Here is a 27,239-nt window from a genome sequence, read left to right as displayed (position 1 = left end):
AAAAGTAATGTTTAATTTGATTGCCAATGTAACACCAAAATCCAGAATCTACGTAGGATAAAACTTCCGCTCCCTATAAACATTTTTTTAAATTAATAACTTTTCCATCATCTGATATGTACCTGTAAAATTTTGGATTTTGCAGCAGAATTTTTTGTTCTTTATTTCAAGAGTTCACATCAAATTAAACCAATAAAACATGCCACACTTTTTAATTTAAAAGAGAATAAAAATTGCGTGTTGATAATTACAAGGCGGTCGAGTTTCTCTTTTTTGATTGCAGAAATTAAAAATATAAGTAATATTGTCTGGCATGTTCAAAGCATTGAAGCCCCCAGCAAGAAGAAGACAAAGCCAGATATACAAATTTGGAGCAACATGCTGAACCATTTCTCACATTGGTCATATAATATTTTAGAAAGACAGGTCAACCTAATCACACCGATACTGATATTGTCTCATAATTTGCATTTTACCACCAATGCAATTAGGAAAGAGGGTTCGAATATGAAACATCTGGTGCGAATGCGAATGCTCTTAACAAACTGAGCTACAAGTCATTGCAAGAGGTTGAGGTTTCATACAAAGGCCATGATGAAATTAATTGTAGAACTATTCAATACATGAGAAAATTTAACTTAATGAGATTTCCAATGCGATACGCTTCAGTACAACCGACCACTACTATTTTATTTGCTCTTTGAGTCCTAGACTTTTAGTATATTCCATATCCGGCTGAGGCATGTTTTATTTGACCCTCAAAATATAGTTCATCACGCCATGAAAATATCGTTTTCCTTCGTCAAATTCATGGAAAACTCTTAGGAAGTTCCATCAAAAAATCCCAAACACAAACTCCAATTCTGGCAATCCTCATAATGTCATCCGATACGAAAAAAATGAAGTTGCAGACGCAACTCTGCAGCACAATGCCAAGCCCTTCAATAATCTCCCGCTCTTCGTCCTACCCGCAGTTCACAAAGACATGGCCTTCGAAGTGCACTCTCCCCGAAAACCTCCCTCCGGTCAACCACTCTGCATGCTCAGCTCCACCGTCGAAGTTCACTTCTGCCAAGCTCTCCTTGGGCACGAAGATCAGAAAACTCATCAGGCGGAGGGGGAATTTGAACTTGACAGAGCAAAGCCTCCAGGCTCACAATAACGCGCACGTTGAGGGAGATGCGATCAAGCTTCACAAGAGAGTAGAGCAAGTTAGTCTTCAAGACTATTATAAAGCTGAGGAGGAGAGAAGCTCAAAGTATAGTCCCTATTACATTAGGGGACTCACGTACCCGGCCTTCGTTGTCCCTAAGCATCCAAGTAATACTCCGGGGCGCGAAAGCCATACTTCTCATCGTTCTTGGAACTCATTCTCCACCTTCTTTTCGGGGTTCAAAATGCGAGAGTGGAGCTCTTGCATTGGTTCGAAAAGAGAGGATTACGACAAGCTTAGGCCGGATATGTACACTGCGATAAAACCCCCCAAACCACCTTTAATTAACTCCTCATCATCGACAATTACAGAGATTTCTTTGTTGGAGAGCAAAGAGAGGAAGGAGGTTGGGAGGAGTAGCAATGAATCTAACAAAAAGAAGCCCTTGAGAGAGAGAGTGAGAACAGGAGCAGCAACAGCTGCTGCTTCGGCTACGCAGAGAAATGATCAAATTAAGGTGACGAGTGTCGCTGAGAAGGAATATGCGTGGGCAGACAAGTACCAGCCTCTGTGCTTAGAAGATTTCATATGCAATAGAGACAAAGCAATTCAACTGCAGGCGTTGGTATGCATAAACAACACACGCCAATCGCTCTTACTTTTTATATTTCTTTGCGGTTTGTGATGAATTTGTGTATTGAAATAAAAAATACAGGCCAAACAAGGAGGATGTGGACATTTCATATTTGAAGGACCGCCGGGAGTGGGGAAGAGAACGATGATCTGGGCTATGCTTCGAGAGGCTTTTGGACGCGACACAATAAACGTATGTAGACATGATTCACTATATTTCTCTTTGATTATTTGTAGCTTTTATTCTGGTCAATCTTTTAATCCTTCTTTGAAATATATTATCAGGCCACAGAAGAGTTCAAGGCATTCAACCTCAAGGTAATTTACTTATCCTCAATATTTACTTAATCAATTAATTTCACCAACATTTATATTAGTACATACAGCATTCTTGTGTGGATTTAGGGGTCCATAATCACAAACGACCATTAGTCTGTAGTTAATCACTCTTATTTTGATAGGATTTTTAGTACCTACACAAATAGGATTAAAATTATTTAAAATACTTGCAAGAGTACAAGGTAATTTTAGTATAATCACTCATTCCAGGTCGTTATTTACAAGAATTGAATGAATAATTTGTAATTAAACTCTTGATTAATTATTTAAAACCTATTTTGGCAAAGGTTAGAGATTTTGAAATTTAAAAGTTTAAAATAACAGTAAAAGGAATCTGGAAAATTGGGAAAAACAATAGCAAAGAAGGAAAAACGTATTTTAAAATAAAACAATTATGGGAAAAACTATGGTTTAGCCGTAACCATTAACCACCCTATGCAATTTTACCAATTACCTATGAATTTCCACATACACACTTTGAATGTTAGGTTTTCCTAATACATATTTTCCTCATGATGTTCAAGTGAAAACGTATATCTAACATGCAACCCGTTTATGATGTTCAGATCAAATATAAACATGCAAGACTCATTATTTAAAATACTTGCAAGAGTACAAGGTAATTTTAGTATAATCACTCATTCCAGGTCGTTATTTACAAGAATTGAATGAATAATTTGTAATTAAACTCTTGATTAATTATTTAAAACCTATTTTGGCAAAGGTTAGAGATTTTGAAATTTAAAAGTTTAAAATAACAGTAAAAGGAATCTGGAAAATTGGGAAAAACAATAGCAAAGAAGGAAAAACGTATTTTAAAATAAAACAATTATGGGAAAAACTATGGTTTAGCCGTAACCATTAACCACCCTATGCAATTTTACCAATTACCTATGAATTTCCACATACACACTTTGAATGTTAGGTTTTCCTAATACATATTTTCCTCATGATGTTCAAGTGAAAACGTATATCTAACATGCAACCCGTTTATGATGTTCAGATCAAATATAAACATGCAAGACTCATTAAGCTTTGTGAAAACCCTTTGAAAAACCATGCAACCTTTAAGAGTACAATTATCAATCACACAAAGCCCTCCTCAATTTCAGGTACAATTATCAATCACAAGAAACCCTCCTCAATTTCAGGGTACAATTATTAATCACAAGAAGCACTCCTCAATTTCAGGGTGATGTTCTAACAGAAATTGTATCAAATTACTTGTCTAATTACCATAATGGTAGCTAAGGACTAAGACAATTAAATAGTTTAAACTCAGTGATTAATAATTCAAAGCAAGCAAACATCCATTCAGAAGCAAATTAATAAAATCACAATTTCATGCTAAGGCTTATGGCATCGCCCTAACAAAAAGAATTAGTTAGCTATACTCATAATAAAAACCAAAGAAAAGATCATTAACTAGAAAAAGGATTGAAAACATCTTGTAGATAAAAATATGAAATTCGCTAGAACTTTGCCAAGTTCTCTCAATGTCACGTAGAAAATCTAATGGTAAAATAGCCTTATTTATACTACTACAAATTAAATTTTTTTCTAGAAAATGTCTTCTAAAAACTAAGAAACAAAATAATAAAAAGATAAGTTAGAATCACAGTCTAAATCAAGGTAGGAAATCTGCCCAGCTAAGAAATCTCCACATTTATGGACCTTCAGGATCTAAATGTCACGCCCCGATCCCAACATACGTACAGGATTGACACATGACGACACCAATACCCATATATCTAACATACCCCGCCTCCAGGATATGTACAAAGCACAACTTGAGAATCGAATCGCATAGTAGTTTTTCGTATACTTTATGGCTGCATCTAACCTTCTCGTTAGACTACCTACGTACCCTCATTAGGGATCAAGCCATTCGTAGTTCGTCATTTCACTACACTTGAATATTCATCAATTAAATCGCTATGTCTCAATAATATATCACAATGCATAACATGCAATATTACAAGGGACAAACGACGGAGCACAATCATATTCACTAGTCATAAAGTTCAACGAGTCTAATCATAATTACCATAACCATAACCCACATCATTCCATAATCACATCCATCAATAATGCCAACCATCACTTCATCAATAACACATACAACACGTCGAAATGCGGGCTAGAGCGCCACAGTTTGGCCGAAGACTACATCTCTGAAAAAGGGAATTTTGGACCACCCAACGGAACCAAGGTACCAAAGGGGATTCCGGACCATCACTCAACGGAATCCAATCAGGATACGATTCTGAACCATCACTCAACGAAATTGTGGAGTAGAAAGGATTCCGAACCATCACTCAACGGAATCCAATCAGGATACGATTCCAGACTATCACTCAACGGAATCACGAAGTAGAAAGGATTCCGGACCATCACTCAACAGAATCCAATCAGAACTCAGTTCCGGACCACTCAACAGAACTGAACGAAAGTCCAGGAAGCATAACAACGGCTCAAAAGAACAAGACATGATTCAAGTTACTCAATTCACAACGACTCAACGAAAAGAAACAATATCGAGCAACAAATCCCCAACACAATGGGTTATTGGTCCATTACTAGACCTCACATCTCCCAAGCAATTCAATATGCATTTCAATCACATGTCAAACCATTTCCAATACACAAGTCAAATCACATTTGAATACATCATACCAATCCCTATGCTTCCAACATTATATCTCAATCCATAGCTTGTAACATATCAAGGAATCATGAAGCACAATATTAATTTTTAATCACGTTAATCAATCAGTGAGATAGCATATCATTTCACGAATTTAATTAAAGAACTCTACATAATTCCCTACTTGGGTTATGGATAATAGCATGGTAATTCTAATTTGTATCACAAGATCCATCGTGGATAATATCAAACGGTTTCTCATAATTTACGCAGATCTGTCGCATGTGAAATAAGTGCCTACATCATGGAAATGGTGTATCGAGCAACCAACAACCTGGATAAGCTGCGAAGCTCGTGTGAGCGACAATAATACAAAGTATGTAATAATAATGATGAAACCAACCATCAATCACAGTTTATAAACTTTGAATATAAATCATTCATAAGAAATTAATACCAAACCTTTGCAAACTCCGAAGGAGTCACATAGACATCCAACGACTTTTCTAAATCAAACTCAAAGTTCTTGAAGCCAAAATTCACAGATACACTCAAAATAGAGCTAGAGAGACGTCGTTCGGCCGAAGCCTACACAAGTAACCAAATAGGAAGTGCCCCCCCTGGAAAGCGGATCAACCAAGCAGAGCCACCCCTGAGAAAGTAACCAAGTAGGCAGTGACCCTCCAATGCGGATTAACCAAGCAGAGTCACTCCTACAGCTGTTAGGAAGTGATCACCCAATGCGGATTAACCAAGCATGATCACTCCTAAGCATACATGGCCATAAGGATTGCCCAACGCGGGTTAACCAAGCGCGATCCATATATAGTATGGTCCCCCAAAGCGGATAAACCAAGCAGGACCATTAGTGACCTTCAACGCAGATTAACCAAGCAGGGTCATCGATGTACCAATGCTACATGGTGCTATCAAACCAACACACAACTTACCTCCTACCTCCACACTTATGATTTACAACATGAGCACATACACCATCCATTTCTGTATTTCCCATCTAGGTTCCAAAGCATTGTTTCGAATTATTACTACAAGCATCCATCACCTCGATCAACTCCTATTCTCAAGTATATGCAATTACTAAATGCATCGCTTCCGACTCTAATATTAATTAGATTACTTGGAACTACTAATTCACACTATGAGATCCAAGTACTATTTTGGTTAACTTGAATTAACATGATCAAAATAAATGTAACATTTGAATGAAAACACTTAGAGAAAATAAGTGAAGATGCTACTTACAAATATAGATGAACCTGTATATAAAAGCCTTGGTAGTTGGTGCATATATATATCCAGGGATATAAGTAAGTTCCTTTGAATATGCATACATAGATATATGTATACGGTAAATAAGGAAACAAATTCATCCTTTCATTAATTTATACATACATATAAGGATTTGTTCAACTTCAGACATAAGCAGAAAGGTCTGATAATGCTAAACCAATGAGATGGAATCAATATGCTCATCAACAATGACTATTAACTGTCATCACAAGGATAAAATCTGGACCACGTCTGACTAAATGCATACTAACAAATCTAGCAAAATTGTACCAAATATGAAGAGAAACAATTTCACATTATGGGACAATATAATTGTCGATTCCCCATCATCAACATTACATTAATGCATTCACTAACTTTAAAGCAACAAATGCAACATGGTAAATGGCTAATTTTCAAATAAGACTATACATACATAATGTTAACCATCAGCATTTCATAAATTGGATGTCACACACCGGGAAATTCGACTTTTTCCAAAAATTCTTAAATTTTACAGGAATAAAGATCTCAACAAGTAGAGTAAACTTTATACTTGTGGCCACGTCCAATTTGGCCGGGAAGGCCCTCAGATTGGCTTGCACCCGTCGAAAACCCTAAGGTGGGTGTTCTTCAATTCGGCTTCCTTGGTGTTCCAAGATTGGGTCTTGTTCTTGGGTCCAAAAGAAGTTGATCAAGGGTGATGGTGAATGGTGATACTCACCGGAACAACAAATCGCCGTCGAGAACCCCTCGTTCTCCGGTGGAGTTCTACCCGAATTTGGCTTTAAAAACCCTTCAGCAAATAAGGTAGATGAGAGGTTGTGGAATAAGTTGCAGTGGTGCACGGGATGACGAAAATGGAAGGGGAAAATCCCCCTTTTTTGTTTCTTCCCTTATTGGTCCTTTTTCAACCCCTAAAAATCTGATTTGGTCCTCTTTTTAAACTAACTTAACCTTTAACCCACACGTGGGAATTAAATAATTCCCACAATCTATAGTTCACAACTTCAAACGTCCATAACTATACCGTTATAACTCGGACGGCTTTCGCCTATACGTTCGTGGGTTCGAGATCTATTTAAAAACATTAGTTAAAACTTCGAAAAGTTAACGAAAGATAAAGATTGATTTCGAAAATTCAAACCCGATAACTATTCGATTTAATTCCTAAAATTTACGGAATTAAAATTAAGTAATAAAAATGACGTAAACGTGAAATACGAACTTAAATTACGAGATACACAATGAATAATGAAATTCCGGGGACGAGATTTCACACTAAATCAGGCCCAAATTGACTTGAATTAAAACTTAGGATATTCTTTTCAAAATCCAAGAAGATCCAAGTCCAAAATCCATCATCTTCCAACCCAAAATTCGTAAATAAGCCCTATAGCGCAATCTGCTAGCACTCCGAGCTAGTCTTTTATTTATTCTTGATAAATAAACTGGTTGGTAAAAAAATCTGAAATTTTGACACGAAAAATTTCAGATTTTCACAAATATCTCCAACTGAAATCATTCCAAAATTCATCTGTTTGATCACCGTTTGTTCAATTTTTGCTCAAGAGAAGTCCAATGTCCTACATTGGAAATATAGCACAAACTATCCACATCTCACCAAAATAATTACCAAAATGTACGAAGAATAGGAGAAAATATATAGTATGAAATCTCGTCAATTACTCCACAGTTGTGATCTTCCTATATATGAAATATCCATGCGGAATGATATAACAAACATCGACCTTTAATTTACTCGATTTTCTTGTTTTTATCTTTCTTCTCAAAGGGGGAAATGGTAGGTAGCATAGAAGTACATGTAAAGCAATCCCCTCAACATGTAGAAGTGAATCTCTCTGAACTGAAGGGCTACGAGAAGCATGTCATTGTGGAACTCATGAGAGAGACACAGGACAATATGCTGAACAAGTCTCTGCCATGCAGCCTTGACAACTGTCGAGGTATATATATGTGGATTAAAAACAGTACAAATTGATTTACTTCTTAAACCAAGCTGAATAAAAAAGTGCATGAATAACGCTGTTGCCTATTTATATATATTTTTCTGCAGCAATAATCTTATACGAGGCAGACAAGCTGTCGACCGATGCCCTACTGTATATAAAGTGGCTTTTAGAAAGGTATAAAGGGTGTAATAAGGTCTTCTTCTGCTGCTCTGATATCTCAAAGCTTCAGGCAATCAAATCGCTTTGCACCATCGTTGAGCTTTTACCTCCTTCCAAGAATGAGGTGGGGAACTAGTAGATCGTAACAAGGGGTACACATCAGTATTGGATGAACTTAATAATTTTCATTTTGTTGTTTTCGAAAGCGTTTGATCATGTAGTTTACTTTCTACATTTTCAGATTGTTGAAGTTTTAAAATTCATATCTAAAAAAGAAGGCATAGATTTGCCACATGAACTGGCTGAAAGGTTTGCCCAAAATTCGAATAATAGTCTCCGTCAAGCCATTCGTTCATTCGAGGCTACTTGGAAGAAAAGGTATTAATAAGAGAAAAAATAGTTACCGTTGCTAAATGTTTTTGTCACTCATATATATATATATATATTAATTTATGTGGTTTTGATGAACGGTGTATATGCAGCTATCCTTTTAAAGAAGATCAAGTAATTCTGACAGGTTGGGAAGATAACATTGCAGATATTGCCAAGAATATGATTGAAGAGCAAAGCCCAAAACAGTATGCTCCTTTGAACAAATTAATATGTAGTAAGAGTACACTACACAATATATGTACCACGGAAAACTATGTTCGACTTGTTCTCAAATTTAGGTATATATTATTGTATGAGCCGGTTTTATATAACCTCCCCCTCACAGTACGTAGTGAATCTCACATCTGTGTTGTGAGATGGAGGTACAAAATTTGTGTTAGCCCAATTCAACTGTAATTTAGAATACATTAGAATTAAGATAAAATTTGCAACTTCACCAACTTGAAATTTGAGAAATGTTCTGTATCTTTTGGCAGGCTATATATAGTCCGCGGAAAGCTTCAAAATCTTATAGTTCATTGCGTTTGTCCGGAATTCATTTTCAAAGTAAGCATATTGTTGCCCTTATATCAGATATCTCTAATTGAAGTAATGATACTATAAAGCAAATTTGTTCTAATCTTTATGCAGTCCCTAGTAGCACAGCTGAAGAAGTATGTGGACGACAGCCTGCAGGATCGAGTTGAGAGCATGTACGACGAATACAACGTATGAAACTTAAGAAACTTACAGGCCAAATTGTTATGATAGGTGTTAAATAATGAACTACTAAAGTCACCAAAATATGTTAATTCTCTTCAATCATGCAGAGGAACGACGAAAATATGTTTGAGAGTGGCAAAGCACTGGCACTCAGTCGGCACGATCATGAGGAAACGGGTAAAAGGCTCACTGATCAATCCAGAAAGCATATTCAGCAGTTCTTGAGAATTGAAGGTAAAACAACTGTTGGAAAAGTAATATATTATAATGAACTGGTTTGATTTGTGTTGTACATGTAAATGCACAGAAATGTTTCTCTTGTCGTACTGTGTGGCAACATAAGATGCTTATATTACTAGACTGTGAATCTGGATGATTGATTGAGCTGATTCTTATTTGAACGTGTAGTTCAGATTCATAGTCTGATAACATAAGTCGGGCAAGAGAACATTGCCCCTATAAGCGCATTATGCGTATAAAACACAAGCATTGCAATTTCCATCACTATTTGCCATCTAAAGATTTTCCACTTCTTATGGATAACATAAGTTTATTTTCATTCTCTCCCAGAGTTTATAGCCAAGTTCATGAGCTGCTACAAGGGTTGCACGTATACCAGGTCTTTGCCCGTTGGCGATCCAACATAAGAAGGCGTCTTATCGGTCAGCCAAACTCCTCCTGAAGGAATTACACACCCTAGAATTTCCTTTGGGGGAGCTTTTTTCTTGTTATATATGATCTTAGTACTGCTGGTGCAGCAGTAGCTGGAAACCATTGGCTTCCTTATAAACTTTTTTGCTGGTTGGCTTTCTTGTAAACTTAAGATCTTGGCTTAAACTACTCACTTATGGAGTAGTGTGGAAATTAATAAGGTGTGATATGACAAACCTGTTTGTCAATAACATTTTGATGGCACAAATACTTTATTAAGCAGTGCATATTATTACAAGGTAAAAGTTAAGGCTAAGAAGGAATGTTGTAAAGCCTTATATATACAAAACTATGAAAGGTATAAAATAGCGAAGAAGGTGGCGAAGAAAGTCGTGAGAGAAGTGAAGCTAGCAGCTTTTTTGACGATATGTATAAGCGGTTGGATACCAAAAAAGGAGAGTTGGATATCTATATATAAACTAGCTAGAGCTAGAGAAAGGAAGACGTACAAGAGACTGAACCAAGTAAGGTGCATCAAGAATGAGAATGGAAATGTTCTAGCTACAAAGAACGTGGTTAAAGATAGACAAAGAGGGTATTTTCATAATCTTCTCAATAAAGGACATGAAAGATGTACTTCTTTAGGAGAGTTGAGTAACTCAGAAGAGTGTAGAAATTACTCGTTCTATTGTCGAATCAGGAAGGAATAAGTGGTTGTAACTTTGAAAAAGTTGAAGCATAAAAGCAGTGGGCCCAGATGATATACCAATCGAAGTATGAAATGTCTTGGGAGAGATAGGTATAGCATAACTCACAAACATTTCCAATAAGATTTTGAAAATGAAGAAGTGGCGAAAAAGAACTTTGGTGCTTATCTACAAGAATAAAGGCGAAGTACAAAATTGCATGAACTATAGGGGTATTAAGTTAATGAGTCATACAATGAAGCTCTATGAGAGAGTAATTGAGCATAGACTCAGGCAAGATACATGGGTCTTAGACAATCCATTTGGATTCATGTTAGGGCGCTCAACCATGAAGGCAATCTATCTTTTACGAAGATCAATGGAAATATATAATGATATGAAAAAGGATTTGCACATGATCTTTATAGATTTGGAAAAAGCGTATGATAGGTTCCCAAGAGATACTCTTGGAGGATTTTAGAGAAGAAAGGAATACGAGTAGCATATATCCAAGCTATAAAGGATATGTATGATGGAGCAAAGACTGTCATAATAATTCATGAAGGACAAACATAAAACTTTCCCTTAACAGTGGGGTTACATCAAGGCTCATTTTTAAGTCGTTATCTTTTTGCATTGGTAATGGATGAGTTGATGGGACATATTCAAGATAATATTCCTTGGTGTATGCTTTTCACAGACAATAAAATGTTGATAGATGAAACTCAGGAGGGAGTAAATGTGAAGCTTAACCTTTGGGGGCAAGTATTGGAATCTAAAGGTTTTCGCCTAAGTAAGTCAAAGACAGAATATATGGAGTGCAAGTTTAGTAGGAACGGAGGTTCAAACAAGTTAGGGGTGAAGATTGGAGATCAAGTACCAAGGAGCAAACCCTTTCCCTATCTTGGATCTATCTTGCAAAGAACAGAGAAATGGATGGAGACCACAATCATAGAATACAAACTGGGTGGATGAAGTGGAAGAGTGCATCGGATGTGTTGTACGACCATCTTATGCCACTAAAGTTCAAGAAAAAATTTATAAGACAACAATAAGGCCAACAAAGCTTTATGACACATAATGTTGGGGTGAAACATCAACACGTACACAAAATAAGTGTAGCAGAGATGAGAATGCTTCGTTGGATGTGTGGGCACACGAGATAGGACAAGATTGGGAGCGAGGATATCCGAGATAAATTAAGAGTAGCCGAAATTGAAGATAAGATAAAAGAAAATCGGTTAAAGTGATTTAAACATGTGAAACGAAGATCTACAAACACTTCGCTTAGAATATGTAATTACGAGACAGAGGCTCATGGCTAAAGGGGTAGATGAAGACCTAGAAAGACTTGGAAAGGGACTTTAAGAAAAGACTTAGATTACTTGGATCTAATGGAAGGCGTGGCGCAAAACCAAGCACAATGACGTTTTAGGATTCATATAGCCAACCTCACTTTGTCGGATAAAGCTTTGTTGTTGTTTTAGTGTATATTATTACCATCTAGATTAGATACATGATTTTTATTCTTTTCCTTTTCTAAGAGATAACTTTTTCTTCTTTTCTTTTTTTTTTTTTGAAAAAAAAAATTATAGGCTCGAAATCCAAATTCTGCAACCCGTCGGGATGAGGATGAGGTTAGGTCCAGGACTCGAAACATTTTCACTGTAACAAAAGAAACAACACTAGATGGCATTGTGCCCTTAAATTTTATTGTGAAACAAGGAAATTGCAAAGCGCTAGTGAACTAAGTTAGCATGATTCGTTTCCAAGAGGACAAACAAGACATCCTGCAATATAATTTTCTTTGGCCATGCATCAAGGATGACAGGGTTACACGTGATGAGAGGAAGTGCGTGTATTACAAGGAATTGATTCGTATGCCTTACTGTACAAGGAATTGAGAATCAAATGATACAAAACTGCAGGATACCTTCTTGTGTATTATTGAACTGCTAATCTCTGGAGATGATCCAAGAAGACCTCAAAACTGACATCGTCAGTAAAGATCACATCCCCTCCCGGAAGTGGAGCTTCGTTGTTGTAGGTAGCAGAAGGATTCAACTTTGCCAAAAGAAAACGGGCCTGCGTAATTACATGAAGGAAGGGGGATCAGAGACGATTGTAATGCCACAGCATTTGTACCACAGAAACACAGAATTTTTTTGTTTAACATGCATACTACAAGACAGCACCAGATTACCTGAGAACCATGCTGATCGCAAATCACCAGGCGGGGTACTGGAAATCTTTCCTTGCTAATTTGATCTCCATCGTCACGAGGAGCTTGTAACAATTGAGCAAATGCCTGGAAGCATAGATCTGCTTTAGAGGACTTGTAATGTTTTTGAAGTTTTTTAGCATTGAACCTTCCACTTTTATCAGAATTAAAAGCAACAGAACACAATAAAACTGAATCTGGATAACTCGCTAACCCTCATTTCATTGATTATAAACGAAAAACAGTCACCCAGCTAAAACTGAAACTAAGATTAACTATATATGGATGCAAGGACATTAAGATAAGCCACTGAACCACAAACAAAATTTTGAAGCTAATATAGGATTGGCGCCTATGCAAATATGAGTTTACTTATGAGACTCAGTGAGGCAGATTAGTAGGTCCAGTTTTCCAAGATAGCCCCAAAATTTGATGGTCATAGATTTTTCACTTCTTTTACCGCAAAAAAAAAAGCAACAAAATATAGTATTTACTTACACATGAAGTAGTCATAAATCAAAGGCAGTTCAAAAAAATTGTTCCAAAGCAAAAGCTATGGAAAATTCCACAACTGCATATACCAAAAATAAGCGTGAGCTTATAGTGCTAATACTTATGCATATACAGATCAGTCTACTATCTGAAGGCAGGACCAACTCTAACACAAGGGAGTAACTTTAGTAACAAGTTGCAATGTTTTACTTTCTTTTCATCCAGTATAATACATTATATTAAATTAATCAGGAATCATGCAAAGAAACCAATGCATCTAATGTTTGATCTGCTGGATGTCTAGATGCAGCCCTCATTATATTTTATATCTGAATTTAGTCGTGAAGGAAATGATCTTTTAGATTCACTTGTTTCAGACTTGAAACATAGATCCAAGGCAAAGACAAGCTGTTCAGATCAACTTCACTTTAACTTGAGGACTGCAAAAGATTACCTGATGTTCTGGCAGGTCCTGATACCCTGCTTTCCGCCATTGTGCAATAGTTGAACCATGAAAAATAACAACAGTAAAGTAGGCGTCTAAAAGCAGAATCCTGTCTGCTGCGATGGCAGCGACATCAAGAAGTGCTGGTTCTGGGCCTGAATGAAATGAATATGAAATCAATGAAGGCTGAATCATCACAACTGAATTGGTAACATTTTCTCGGTTTAGGATCATTCTGAAGTACGCTGTTTCATCTGGGCTGTTGTTAAAAACCTGCAACACAAGTTCAACTGACATTAATCACAAGATCTATATACAATAGCATAACAATGATAAGAACAGTGCTGAAACTAGAAGTAATGTGAAAGACAGAACTTTATACCTGGACAAATTGAGAACGTCGTAAATGAAACATAAATTGAGGGAAGATTGAAAACCGTGGAGATAAGCTGAAAGAAGAGGGACTGTCCTTTTGGTAATCTCCAAACCGAGAACACATGTGTATCAGTGATTTATCCAACCATCTTATAGGGTCAAACTCTGCCTGGATATTTCATGAAATGACACAAGATTAGTGAAGAGTTCAGTCATATCTTCACAAAAACAATACACACAAACATGTTATAAAACATCAAGTGTGCTGAAAATCACTTCTTGTGAAAACAACCCAAACATATTAACTAAAAGGATATGATTCTTTTCCAATTTTATTATAACTAACATCCAAATACAAATAAAGTACTAAAAAGCAAGGTTGTAGCTGGGTACTGATCTCTGTTAATTCCTTTTGCCAGTCACCTTGTCGCCCTAGTGTTTGGAGCACAACTATTCAAAAGCTCAATGGAAAAGATTACATAATGAAAATTATCATCTGATGTATGTGTTCTTTATATTTTCTTACAGTATACTTTATATGAGAATGATTCTTCATACAGAGATGTGTAGATAATCGATATAGAGCAATTGGTTATATAAACTTCACACAGAAAATTGACATCACCATAAGCCATCAGAACAATAATCCACCACAATTAGGAATACAAAGTGATCAACTAAAAATTTCATAATTTTTACATCTTCCAGTGCTAGTTTTTGGACTTTATATTGAGACAACACTTTACCGTTCAGCTACGACCCTTGAATTTAAAATAAAAATGATCCTGAAATTAACAGTGAAAATGTCTATGGTTCATTCCCGTCTTTTCTCAGAGTCAGCACCCCAATTCTCCAAATCTAGACCTTGTCAGCATGAGTGATAATTGCTTTTTTTTTTCATTCACATGCACACGCACATGCACATACAACAACAACAACAACAAAGCCTTTTCCCACTAAGTGGGGTCGGCTATATGAATCCTAGAACGCCATTGCGCTCGGTTTTGTGTCATGTCCTCCGTTAGATCCAAGTACTCAAGTCTTTTCCTAGGGTCTATTCCAAAGTTTTCCTAGGTCTTCCTCTACCCCTTCGGCCCTGAACCTCTATCTCGTAGTCACATTTTCGAACCGGAGCGTCAGTAGGCCTTCTTTGCACATGTCCAAACCACCGGAACCGATTTTCTCTCATATTTCCTTCAATTTTGGCTACTCCTACTTTACCTCGGATATCCTCATTCTCAATCTTATCCTTTCTCGTGTGCCCATACCTCCCACGAAGCATCCTCATCTCCGCTACACCCATTTTGTGTACGTGTTGATGCTTCACCGCCCAACATTCTGTGCCATACAACATCGCGGCCTTATTGTCGTCCTATAAAATTTTCCCTTGAGCTTCAGTGGCCTACGACGGTCACACAAACACGCCGGATGCACTCTTACACTTCATCCATCCAGCTTGTATTCTATGGTTGAGATCTCCATCTAAGTCTCCGTTCTCTTGCAAGATAGATCCTAGGTAGCGAAAACGGTCACTTTTTGTGATCTTCGCTAGATTGCTCCGGTCATTAGTGTGGATAAGTATATAAATGGATAGAGATAGGAAAGCAAACACAAGATGTACGTGGTTCACCCAGATTGGCTACGTCCACGGAATAGATGAGTTCTCATTAATTGTGAAGGGTTTACACAAGTACATAGGTTCAAGCTCTCCTTTAGTGAGTACAAGTGAATGATTTAGTACAAATGACATTAGGAAATATTGTGGGAGAATGATCTCGTAACCACGAAACTTCTAAGTACCGGAGTGTAGTATCGTCTTGACTTGCCTTATCTGTCTCATAGGTAGATGTGGCATCTTCTCTGGAAGTACTCTTCCTCCATCCAGGGGTGGTATCTGTAACTGGTGGAGATGCACAAGGTAATGTATCAATTTCACTTGAAGCTTACTTGTAGTTTCAGGCTTGGTCAAGCGCGATACAAACCATGTAGTAGGAGTCTCCCAAGTCGCCGAGCTAGGGGATCTGCTGAAAGAGGTGACAGACAAGGTAAGCAATCAGAACTCCGGCTGATTGTTCACATTATCCCTATCTTGCAGGCAGCATGAAGGATAAAGAGAAGAAAAATGAGAAGAGATGATATGGGATACTTTTGCTTTTGAAGAAGTAACTTTCCACAGGCTTATTCTTGAACTGAGCTGGAGGGTTTTCTGGTTTCCTCCAGAGTATAAGGCCGACTGAAGAATTTGAGGGTCAAAACAAGTCCATCAAATCTAGAGTACGTTCCACCCTGCTGATATGGGATACTTTTGCTTTTGACAGAGTAGTGGATGTATCGGCACGTGTGCTGTTACGCTTGTCTCCACATGCTTCCTTGTATCCTTCTCACTTGCCCTATCTGTTCCTCAGGCAGATGCGGTATCTTCCCTGGAAGCATAAGATGTTGAAGATGAGTACTCGAGAGCAATGCCAGGTAAGTAATCAGGTAAGGGGTTCCAGGCAGTCAGTTCCTGGCTGGAAGCTTGATTCCAAATGCTGACTGATTGCTCTCTTTCTCCTTGTCTTGCAGGTAAGAACAAGGCCAAAGGAAAAGACAGGGAAAAAGCATGATATAGGATACTCTTGCTTTTAACCCTGATGATATGAGATATTCTTGCTCTAGTATAGCTTGTTTACAGAGGTGTTATCGGGGGGAAAGAAAGCTGAATATTTCGAAAGGCTTCGTTGGGAGTGCCCTCTCAGATAAGAGGAAGGGTTGAGCATTTTTGCAGGTCTGCCTGTCCGTTAGGGATGGAGGTCGACATATATAGGAGTCTCCCTAACATCAAGTAATAATGCTATTCCTTTACCCTGCTTGGTCATAGCACGGTAGTGGGAGCTGCCAGCTTCACATGTTTTAACTCTGTCAGAGCACTTTGAAAAAGTGGTCTGTAGTATCTGGAAAGCTGATGTTGCGTGTGAAGATTACAGACAAGCTTTATCCAAGGAGATCCAGCTCTTGAAGTTGGGAAAGTGGTGCCTCTTCGGTTTTTGAACAAGCAATCCTGTCGGGGATCTAGCTCTCGAGATTCGGAGAACGATGCCTCTTCGATTTTTGAGAAAGCAATCTTGCTGGGGGTCTGGCTCTCGAGATTCGGAGAGCGGTGTCTCTTCGATTTTTGAGAAAGTAATCATGTTAGGAGTCTGGCTCTCGAGATTCAAAGGGCGGTGCCTCTTCGATTTTGGAGCAAGCAATCTTGTTGGGAGTGTTTTCTCGAATGTGAGTAAAGGTTGGGCATGTTTGCTAGTCTACCTTGCCACGAAGCACAAAGGTTGACATACAGGGACTTTCCAATTATCCAGCAGTGGTACTGTTCCTTTACCCTCTCTTCGATTTTTTAGAAAGTAATCATGTTGGGAGTCTGGCTCTCGAGATTCGGAGGGCGGTGCCTCTTCGATTTTGGAGCAAGCAATCTTGTTGGGAGTGTTTTCTCGAATGTGAGTAAAGGTTGGGCATGTTTGCTAGAGGTTGACACACCGGGACTTTCCAATTATCCAGCAGTGGTACTGTTCCTTTACCCTTGTGGGTAATAATATGGTAGCTAGACCTTCAAAATTTATGTGTCTAAACTTTGTTAGTGTTGTTTGTTTGCTATTCTTTTACCCTTCTTGGTCAGAGCGATGTAGTGGGAGCTGCAAGCTTCACGTGTCTCAACTTTGTCAGAGAACTTTGGCAAAGTTATATGTGGTACCCATGAGCTACTGTTGCGTGTGGGAAGTGGGTGATTGAACAGTACGATTCATGTGCTTTCTACATCGCCAGAAATCTTCGACAGAATGCCCATAATTTCCGCAAAGCTGAGTGTGCGTGTGACCGGTGCTGACAAGGCTAGAAAAGTAGGTGCCTCTTCAATTTCTGAGATTGGCCCTCGTGGTCTCTGAGCAGCCCAGCTTTTGAGAAAGCAAGCCTCTTCGATTTCTGAGATCGGCCTTCGTGGTCTTTGAGCAGCCCAGTTTTTGAGAAAGCAAACGCCTCTTTGATTTCTGAGATCGACCCTCGTGGTCTCTGAGCAGCCCAGCTTTTGAGAAAGCAAACGCCTCTTCGATTTCTGAGCAGGCGCCTCTTCGATTTCTGAAGCTTCGTCGAGTGCAGATTTTTATAGAGGCTGACATTAAGTTCCAAAGCACACTTGAATATCCACCAGTAGAAGCTCCATTCTTGCACTTCTAAGATCTTGATTTGTCCGACCTCTTCTCTCTTCAACACCTTTGAAAATGTCTGGCCCCTCCGACCGTCGTTTTGACTTGAACCTTGTTGAAGAGGCAGCCTCGCCTTCTCCAGACAACATATGGCGCCCATCCTTCGTCTCCCCTACTGGTCCTCTTACCGTTGGGGATTCCGTGATGAAGAATGATATGACCGCTGCGGTAGTGGCTAGGAACCTTCTCACTCCCAAAGATAACAGACTACTTTCCAAACGGTCTGATGAGTTGGCTGTTAAGGATTCTCTGGCTCTCAGTGTTCAGTGTGCAGGTTCTGTGTCTAATATGGCCCAACGCCTATTTGCTCGAACCCGCCAAGTTGAATCATTGGCGGCTGAAGTGATGAGTCTCAAACAAGAGATTAGAAGGCTCAAGCATGAGAATAAACAGTTGCACCGGCTCGCACATGACAATGCTACAAACATGAAGAGGAAGCTTGACCAGATGAAGGAATCTGATAGTCAGGTTTTACTTGATCATCAGAGATTTGTGGGTTCGTTCCAAAGGCATTTATTGCCTTCGTCTTCTGGGGCTGTACCGCTTAATGAAGCTCCAAATGATCAACCTCTGATGCCTCCTCCTTCTAGGGTTCTGTCCAGTACTGAGGCTCCGAATGATCCCCCTCCGGTGCCTTCTCTTTCTGGGGCTCTACCGACTGCTGAGACTTCTCCTAAGCAACCTTTGTGAAGACTCCCTCTTGTTTGTTTATTTTGACTCAAGTATATGTACATATTTGTAACTTATCGGGGATATCAATAAATAAGTTTTCCTTCATTTCAACGTATTGTGTTAAATACACCAAAGCCTTCTTCGCTAAGTTCTTTGAATTTTCTTTTGTTGAAGCTTGTATGTTGAAGCTTTGTGAGTGGAGCATGTAGGTTGAGGTAGTGTTCCCTTAATTTCCCGAGTGAGGAAAACTTCTCGGTTGGAGACTTGGAAAATCCAAGTCACTGAGTGGGATCGGCTATATGAATCTTAGAACGCCATTGTGTTCTGTCCTGTGTCATGTCCTCCGTTAGATCCAAGTACTCTAAGTCTTTTCTTAGGGTCTCTTCCAAAGTTTTCCTAGGTCTTCCTCTACCCCTTCGGCCCTGAACCTCTGTCCCATAGTCGCATCTTCTAATCGGAGCGTCAGTAGGCCTTCTTTGCACATGTCCAAACCACCGTAACCGATTTTCTCTCATCTTTCCTTCAATTTCGGCTACTCCTACTTTACCCCGGATATCCTCATTCCTAATCTTATCCCTTCTCGTGTGCCCACACATCCAACGAAGCATCCTCATCTCCGCTACACCCATTTTGTGTACGTGTTGATGCTTCACCGCCCAACATTCTGTGCCATACAGCATCGCCGGCCTTATTGCTGTCCTATAGAATTTTCCCTTGAGCTTTAGTGGCATACGGCGATCACACAACACGCCTGATGCACTCTTCCACTTCATCCATCCAGCTTGTATTCTATGGTTGAAATCTCCATCTAATTCTCCGTTCTTTTGCAAGATAGATCCTAGGTAACGAAAACGGTCGCTCTTTGTTATTTCTTGATCTCCGATCCTCACCCCTAACTCGTTTTGGCCTCCATTTGCACTGAACTTGCACTCCATATATTCTGTCTTTGATCGGCTTAGGCGAAGACCTTTAGATTCCAACACTTATACTATAAGCTTTAACTATTAAATTATGCTTTGTGAAACTTAAATATCTATTAATTAATAAATAATAGACAAATGAAAGATTTTCATTTTCAATGCCCAGCACAATATACTATAAGCTTTAACTATTAAATTATGCTTTGTGAAACTTAAATATCTATTAATTAATAAATAATAGACAAATGAAAGATTTTCATTTTCAATGCCCTGTGGATTATCTTAAAATTAAAGAAACTCATTCAAAGAAGAATAGAGTGACAAATTGGTGTATTCTTTATAGGAATTGGAACTCCATCTGTAGTTTCAACCTCCCCAGGATTTGATGGCAGACTTGAAAAACAACCTACAGGAACTTTATTAAAAAAGGAAATACATTTCTTACAAAAACATTCATCAAAATTCCTCAGCCCTGTAGGAGTTCTAAGAACATATGTCTCGCTGGCTTTTCAGGTCCAGAGAGAAAACTGACAAGAAATGTGTTCTTCAACATTCAAATAAGCTCCTTTACCCATGTCCCATGTTTTCAAATTTTCTTCTTTTTCTAATATTAGTACTTGTGCATATTCGGTTTAACCCTTGTTTTGTTTGTCTAGTATGTGTGTGAGTAGCATATATGAGAGGAACAGATCAAGGAAGCATCACCATTTACAAAAGATAAAAATCTAAAAAGAATTGGAATAAACAAATTTGGGATTCAAGACCTGAGATTGTAAAGCCTCATTTGTCATCTAAGATTGGCCTGGCTTGGACAATTCACTAGATTCAATGAATGTTGAACAAAAATATGGATGCCAACTTGTATATTTGTCCAAGTGAAGGTAGAAGATGGAGAAATCATCAAGAAAACTTATCCCTCCTAAGTCCCAAAAAAACTGGTAGGACTGAGAGGGACAATGTTTCTTCATAACTTCTCCATCTTCTACCTTCACTTGGACAAAATATGCAAGTCGGCATCCATATTTTTTTTCAACATTCATTGAATCTAGTAGATTATCCAAGCCAATCCTAGACAATAAATGAGCCTAAAGTGTATACAACCATGTAATAATAACAATTACCTCACTTTCCATTTTGAAGGAAACTAGGCGTGCCATGACTACAGCAGCTGCTTCTTGGTCAAACCCAGCAATCAACTCCTATAGTATACAACAGTAGTTTCAGATTGCAATTTAAAAGAAAACAATGGATACTTGAGGGAAGTAAAACCAAATTCATGAAGCTGAAATAACTAGTATGTAATCCCACATGGCATCAATACCCATACAAATCTATACAAAATAATACTTCCACTCATAATCATTAGAAAGTCAACAACTGATGCAATGAAACTAAGAAGCTAAAATGGGCTAATGGAGAGAGAGAGAGAGAGAGAGAGAGAGAGAGAGAGCAAAATGGCCATCAGTTCAACCGCATAGTCTCTTCCAAATAGAATATACTCAAACAAAAAAATTGCAAGTGGTTGTGGAGGTTCAGTGAAAGCAAAGTTTATGCTATGTAATCAAAAGCAGGTATCACCTATGAGATACAGGAAGGAATTCTACATGTATAAATATATAGCAAGAAATCAATATCTTGCAACAGTCACTATAAAAAATACCTTCATATATCATATACTTATTAATTTATTAGAGACAGATGTATTAAATTAATAGTTTCTTTGCAACCAAAATAAATGATGCACCATATATTGAGGACATGCTGCACAGAAAAACTTGCCTGAAGGCTTCCAGGTCCAGCAACCCATCTTCTCGATAGGGTTGTAACACGAAGTCTCATTTGACCACTACTATGCTGATAACTGTAGCAAAATATCTATAATCAGTAAACATATTTCCTTCTATATTAGGCAAAAAACTAATATAACAACTCAAGAGTTTGTGAGCAAGGAGTTCCTACTAAGTGAGAAACTGGAAGTAAAATTGATTGCTAGTGGGTTGAACAGTAGCATCTGGGATTTCCTTCTTAACAATTTCAAATATTAGACATAAAGATGTCGCTTTGTCAAGGCCACACATCTTCCATGCACTAGTGCTCCCCTGACCAACAACCGTGTCCGAGCACAGAGGACCTTTCTGCACAGGGTCACCAGTATAAAGATTTAGGAACATGACCAGCTAAAAAGAGAGATCAATGAAATATTGTTAATTATACCTTCTCAAGCGATGCACAAGGACCAATAATGCCCTGAACTTTGACATCTTTTGAGAAGTTTATCTCAAATATACCACTGCATTAAAATAAAAATAAATCAGAACACCAGTAAAGATTTGTCACAAGTTTAAACATCTGCATAATAGACGCAGAAATGACGAAAATTATGCAGTGTTATGTCCACTGCAGTTTGGTACAGTATAAGGCCACTATTTTAAGGAGCAATACATAAAAGCTTACTGGAGTTAATGCAACATTATAAAGCATTTTGTTATAACTCAAACTAATCCATTTGCCTTTCAGAGCAATTAAAACATTAAACCTTGCCACAAATAAAAGAAAAAACTAAAATGCAAAAGTAAATCTTATATTCCTAGGTTGTTGATCTGAAACTATGCTCAACAACAAAGCAACCACACTAGACCAGAAAACACCAGACAAAATAGTATCTGTACCACTCTACTGATATATAAGCAGTGCAAATTATTAATAGTAAAACAAACTGCCAGTTTAAGGCAACTGCAAAAATGTTTTGGGAATATGAAGGCCCCAATTGAGGTTGTTAAGAGTTCTAATATGCAGCCCCTGTCCTTTTGTATCACCGTGAGCTCTTCTTTCCACAGCTCAGATATAGTGTTGCTCATATTCTGACCTTTAAACAAATGTTTTAAAAGGCGAAGGCGAAGTCACGGCGTTTCATGGATAGCCCCACCTAGACGAAAGCCTTGAGGTGTGAGGCAGGACCTAGAATTATTAAGGTATAATATTATAATATCTCCATTGTTATTCGCAAGTGCACAAGTCACAAACAAGTTTAACTCACAAACATACAAAAAAGAAATCATTCATCCAAATCCTCTTCATCTAAATCAAAGGTAATATCATCTTCTTCACTGCCAAGTCTACATTTAAAATTAAAAAAATAAATAAAAGGCCTAGTTGAACACCTCAAGCGCTCCTCGACCACATCTAGGCGACTTTAAGCCTATTCCCACTGGGCTGAGGCATTTTCATCATCACCCTGCCTCCAAAACCGCCTAGGCGCACCTTTAAGGCATGCTTTTTTAAAACACTGCTTTAAACTAAACCTTTTGTTCTTTCGACTAAAACTCTTTCTTTTCTGCAAATGAAATTTACTTACTTCCTATACATGTCCAGAAAGCCAAAGTATAATATAAACAAAAATATTGACATTCCAAAAGTTACAAGCAAGCGAAAATTTCTAAATCTACTGGGAAAGGTTCATGATGAAATATGAAAATAAACAGGTGTAATTTCCCATTCTGAGATTGACCAAAGAAACCGTACTTTGATGACAAACCAAGCTCATAATCACCCGACTGAAAAACGCGTCTGAGTGAGTCCTTAAACACCGAATGGCCAAAACTTTCAGCAAGCACAACTAGTCCTCCAGTTCTCTCAACAGCAATTTTAAGTTCTGCGATCCCCACCTGAGAGGGAAAATTGCATGCAAAAGAAACATGAAATAATTTTAAATTAACATAAACTGCCAACAAATAAGACGCCTTGAATTTAATCTGTGGAACCCAAGTGTACAAGCTCAAGAAGCTTAATAAATTATTTAACTTCAATTCTTTTGGGATCAGGACTAGTCTCCAACATATAGAATCCTTCCCCTTCATATCAATTAACAATAACATAATACCTACACCCTCCAAAAAGAAAAGGAAAGAAAAAGTAACATAAATAGATTTGTAACAGGCACATTAAATGTCCGAAACCCAAAGAAGACTATGGTTAGCAAGGACTAAAAAGAAAAAACATCTAGTAACACTGGTGGTTCTATCTTGTTCCTGAGAAAGGGTAGTTAGCAGATAGACAACTTGGACAAATGAATGTCGCCATCATTCGTAAGTGGTAATGGAGATCCCTATTGCAAAGGATTCTCTTTGGCATAGTGTTCTTAAAAGAAAATAGCGACTTCGTGGGACTCTAATATTATGGTTAAAGGGCCGAGTCAAGGACATTGGAAACATATTTCACAGGGTACCTTTCCCTTCTCCATTATCTCTGTGCCATGATGGGGAGTGTAGAAGATTAGTGAGACTGTTGGTAGGGGAGCCTCCTTTGTATGCATCCTATCAGCATCATTACAGCCCATCTAACTCTCATAACATGTCAATGCAATATGTACGTTTCTTCTCTTTTCCAATAAGTTGGAAATTTCATTTTTGTAGAAATTTGAAAAACTTTGAGGTTAGCGAGCTTTAATCTTTACCCTTCTTCTATTAAAGTAGTTCATTACAAGTTGTTAAACCATTTCGAATATGTTGGAAATTGAACCACTGGGGCTTTTTGTGCAATTCTTCTTTTAGAATTGGTACGAATACATATATACAGAAATGAATGGACAGATAAAAAATGAAGGGAAAGAAACAAAGTACTTAGATAATCATCGCCACAAAACAGTAGAGACAACTTAAAAAATCACCTGGTCAAGGGCACAAGCAAAAAGATCAAGAACATGTCCTTGGTTAACAAGCTGCTTTGATAGTCCTTCATAGAACTTCACGGCTTTATGGAAGTGTGGAGCAGAATCCTTATCCAGGTCCTTGTGAGAACGAATAGGCTCAGATAAGTTTTTCGATACAATCTACAAAAGATCGCAAGCAGAAAAGTCAGTACAGTGTGATTTACCATAACAAATTAGTAATTAAAAAGGTAAAGTAGAATTGCCACCATGCTACAGTAAAAGAAAGACCAAGCACTACATGGTTAAACTACATAATAATTACAATCTCAACCAGTTAAATTCAAATTTGGAGGAAAATTATTAAAAATCAAGAAACTTTGAAAACAAGGCATATAGAAGAGGCATCCCAAATACAAATACATTGTCAACAGTCTAACTATCACATGGTACTATTAGACCATATCCACGAAAGAAAGGGGAGGGAGAGAGGTGAGCAGTTGGGAAACGAAGGTCAAGGCAGTTCCACTTATAGTCAAGCACAGAACATTCACAGGGCTAACTGCGAAAACGATCAGGACACCTTTAGCACCCCTTTCATTGGTCTTGTATGTTGAGCAAAACAGCCAATTACACAAGCCAAAATGCCATAGAACACACATATTACTGGAGAAAAAAAAGCTTTGCAAATTTCCATTCGATCCTAAGCATTTGAATGTATGTTGAGCCAAACAACCATTTGCAAAAGCCAAAATGTCAGAACACACGTATTGCCAAAAAAGGCATTACAAACTGCCAATGTTCAACTACTAAGCTTTTAGTTTATCTTTCATTCTCTAATGACTTTGCATCAAAGACCCCTTTTAAGGAATGCAGTAACAAAGTAACAACTCTAAAGCACCCAAAAGTGGGAAAAGAAGAAAAAGAAAACAATTGTGTAAAATATTGCCTTCTAATAAATTCTAGTGATCCCAAGTAGCAGGAAAGCTGCCTAAGAAGTTCCTTAGGAGGCAAACCATAGAAAATAGACCACAACCTTCCAACTACCAACCGGGGATAAAATTTCTACCCTTATATGTTTCGGCAGACCTATCAATTCTTGCTAACAGTGATCTTTGCAGCAAAAACATATTACTATCAATCAATGAGACTCTATATTTAAGTTTCAGTGCCAACAGAAAAATGGCTAAGAATCCTTACAGCACCCTGGCCTTCTGTAGACGGCCCACCAATGAATGCCATGATCCGAGCTCCAGAACCTGGCACGCAAGCTCCCAACAAGCTGGCAGCAACGCTAAGCGCGGTGCTAGTGCACCGGGTGGCCCTCTGATCCGCGGGCACCGGCGAAGGGTCCTTCTGCAACTCCTCCAACACGGAATTAAGCGCAAACTCACAATCTGATGCGGGCAATAAAAATCTGGCAATGCTCTCGGTGCTCAGCCCGTCACGGGGGCCCGCAATAACCCCAGTAGCCGGCTTCGGCTTCTTGAGAAAGAAACTCATCTGTTCAAGCAATTGCTCCTTGTTGACGTCCTTGGATCCTTTGAAAATGTAAGTTTTGGGGACATTGGGGAAACCCAATTCGTGGACATGGACGAACGTCCCGAAAGTGATGAGCCCCACGAGAGAGTGGTCCGGGAGGAGACCGAGAGCCTGAGACAGAGCGGACTTGAGAAACGAGAGCTCCTCCTCGATCATGCAGGTGTCGACGACGAAAATAAAGACCGGAGGCGAGGTGGGTTTTTCGATGGAGGAGTCGTACTCGATGGTGGTGTACTGGGGGAAGAGCTCGGCAGGGAGGTTCTCGTCGGAGATGGAGGCGTAGTGGGGAGGGAAGTGGTTGCGGGTGAAGCAGAAAGGGCAGATCCAGATCTTGGCGGCGTAATCGACGGTGGAGAATGGGTTAAGGACGGAGCGGCAGGTGCGGCAGCGGAGCGGGGCGTAGGGGAGGACGGGCATGGAGGGGAATGGCTTGATCGGAGTGTAGATGGCGGAGACTGGGACTACGCTGTTGGTGGACTCTTGCTTCGTGCCTGGGATTACGTTCCATGGCATTCGAACCCCGTCTTGGGATTCCAGGTCCATAAATTCACTCATTGATTTCTGGACTTCGGGATTTTCAGTTGGATTACAAGGAGTGGGAGAGTGGAATTCTGGGTTTCTTTTTTCTCTGTGTTGACGGGAGAGGGAGAGAGAGGAAGAAGAAGAACTCGAGTCTCAGTGTCTCACTTTGTCCTAAAAAAATAACTTAGTATTAAAATGGCTGAAACTTGGTGAAATATTTTTTGGATTCTAAACGTATTCCAAGCGTTTGATGTTTCTTACTTTATGCATTTAAGAGTTTTTCCAGAATTCATTTTGTTTTTAATACGAATTGATTTCAAAACTTCTTTTTATTATTTAAAAACATTTCCGAATTAGCTATTAATTTTTCAAGAGTAAAGTGTTGTTTGGCATGATGACATATCCCTCACTTCCAACTGAGCCATTTTTAGTACGATTTACTCATTCTTTCAAAGCCTAAATTTGTGTCACTTTTCTGGGAGTTGGCCAACTTCATTCAAGTTATGTTATGTTTGGAAATATAAAGGGAATTGGATTGTTTGCC

The 27,239-nt window shown here is 38.5% G+C and overlaps 2 protein-coding genes across 3 annotated transcripts; one reads left to right on the top strand and one right to left on the bottom strand.

Annotated features, from left to right (window-relative positions):
• The first annotated feature begins 899 nt into the window (after positions 1-899).
• On the top strand, positions 900-9,936 carry LOC103438927 (replication factor C subunit 3-like). The gene is made up of 11 exons (XM_008377469.4): positions 900-1,778; positions 1,869-1,979; positions 2,072-2,104; positions 7,858-8,029; positions 8,140-8,318; positions 8,436-8,572; positions 8,677-8,772; positions 9,064-9,133; positions 9,218-9,295; positions 9,397-9,523; positions 9,860-9,936. The coding sequence occupies exons 1-11, from the start codon at positions 900-902 to the stop codon at positions 9,934-9,936; spliced, it is 1,959 nt and encodes a 652-aa protein (XP_008375691.4).
• Positions 9,937-12,414: 2,478 nt separating this feature from the next.
• On the bottom strand, positions 12,415-26,925 carry LOC103438929 (protein transport protein SEC23 C-like). Of its 2 annotated transcripts, XM_029105472.2 has the most exons (11): positions 25,832-26,925; positions 24,653-24,814; positions 23,509-23,651; positions 22,201-22,276; positions 21,946-22,121; positions 21,766-21,847; positions 21,108-21,185; positions 14,167-14,328; positions 13,794-14,057; positions 12,830-12,934; positions 12,415-12,711 (listed from the first exon to the last, which is right to left on the bottom strand). In XM_029105472.2, exons 1-11 carry the CDS (start codon positions 26,726-26,728, stop codon positions 12,571-12,573), a joined length of 2,286 nt encoding a protein of 761 aa, XP_028961305.2. In that variant the 5' UTR covers positions 26,729-26,925; the 3' UTR covers positions 12,415-12,570. The 2 variants fall into 2 exon arrangements, with proteins under 2 accessions (XP_028961305.2, XP_028961306.2); XM_029105473.2 differs by lacking the exons at positions 12,415-12,711; positions 12,830-12,934 and adding an exon at positions 13,301-13,418 and having other exon boundaries at positions 25,832-26,896.
• Between the last annotated feature and the right edge of the window lie 314 nt (positions 26,926-27,239).

This window comes from Malus domestica, chromosome 07 (genome assembly GCF_042453785.1).
Source record: "Malus domestica chromosome 07, GDT2T_hap1".
Lineage (NCBI taxonomy): Eukaryota > Viridiplantae > Streptophyta > Magnoliopsida > Rosales > Rosaceae > Malus > Malus domestica.
The sequence above is the reverse complement of the archived record's forward strand: the minus strand, read 5'-3'. Positions and strand labels throughout refer to the sequence as shown.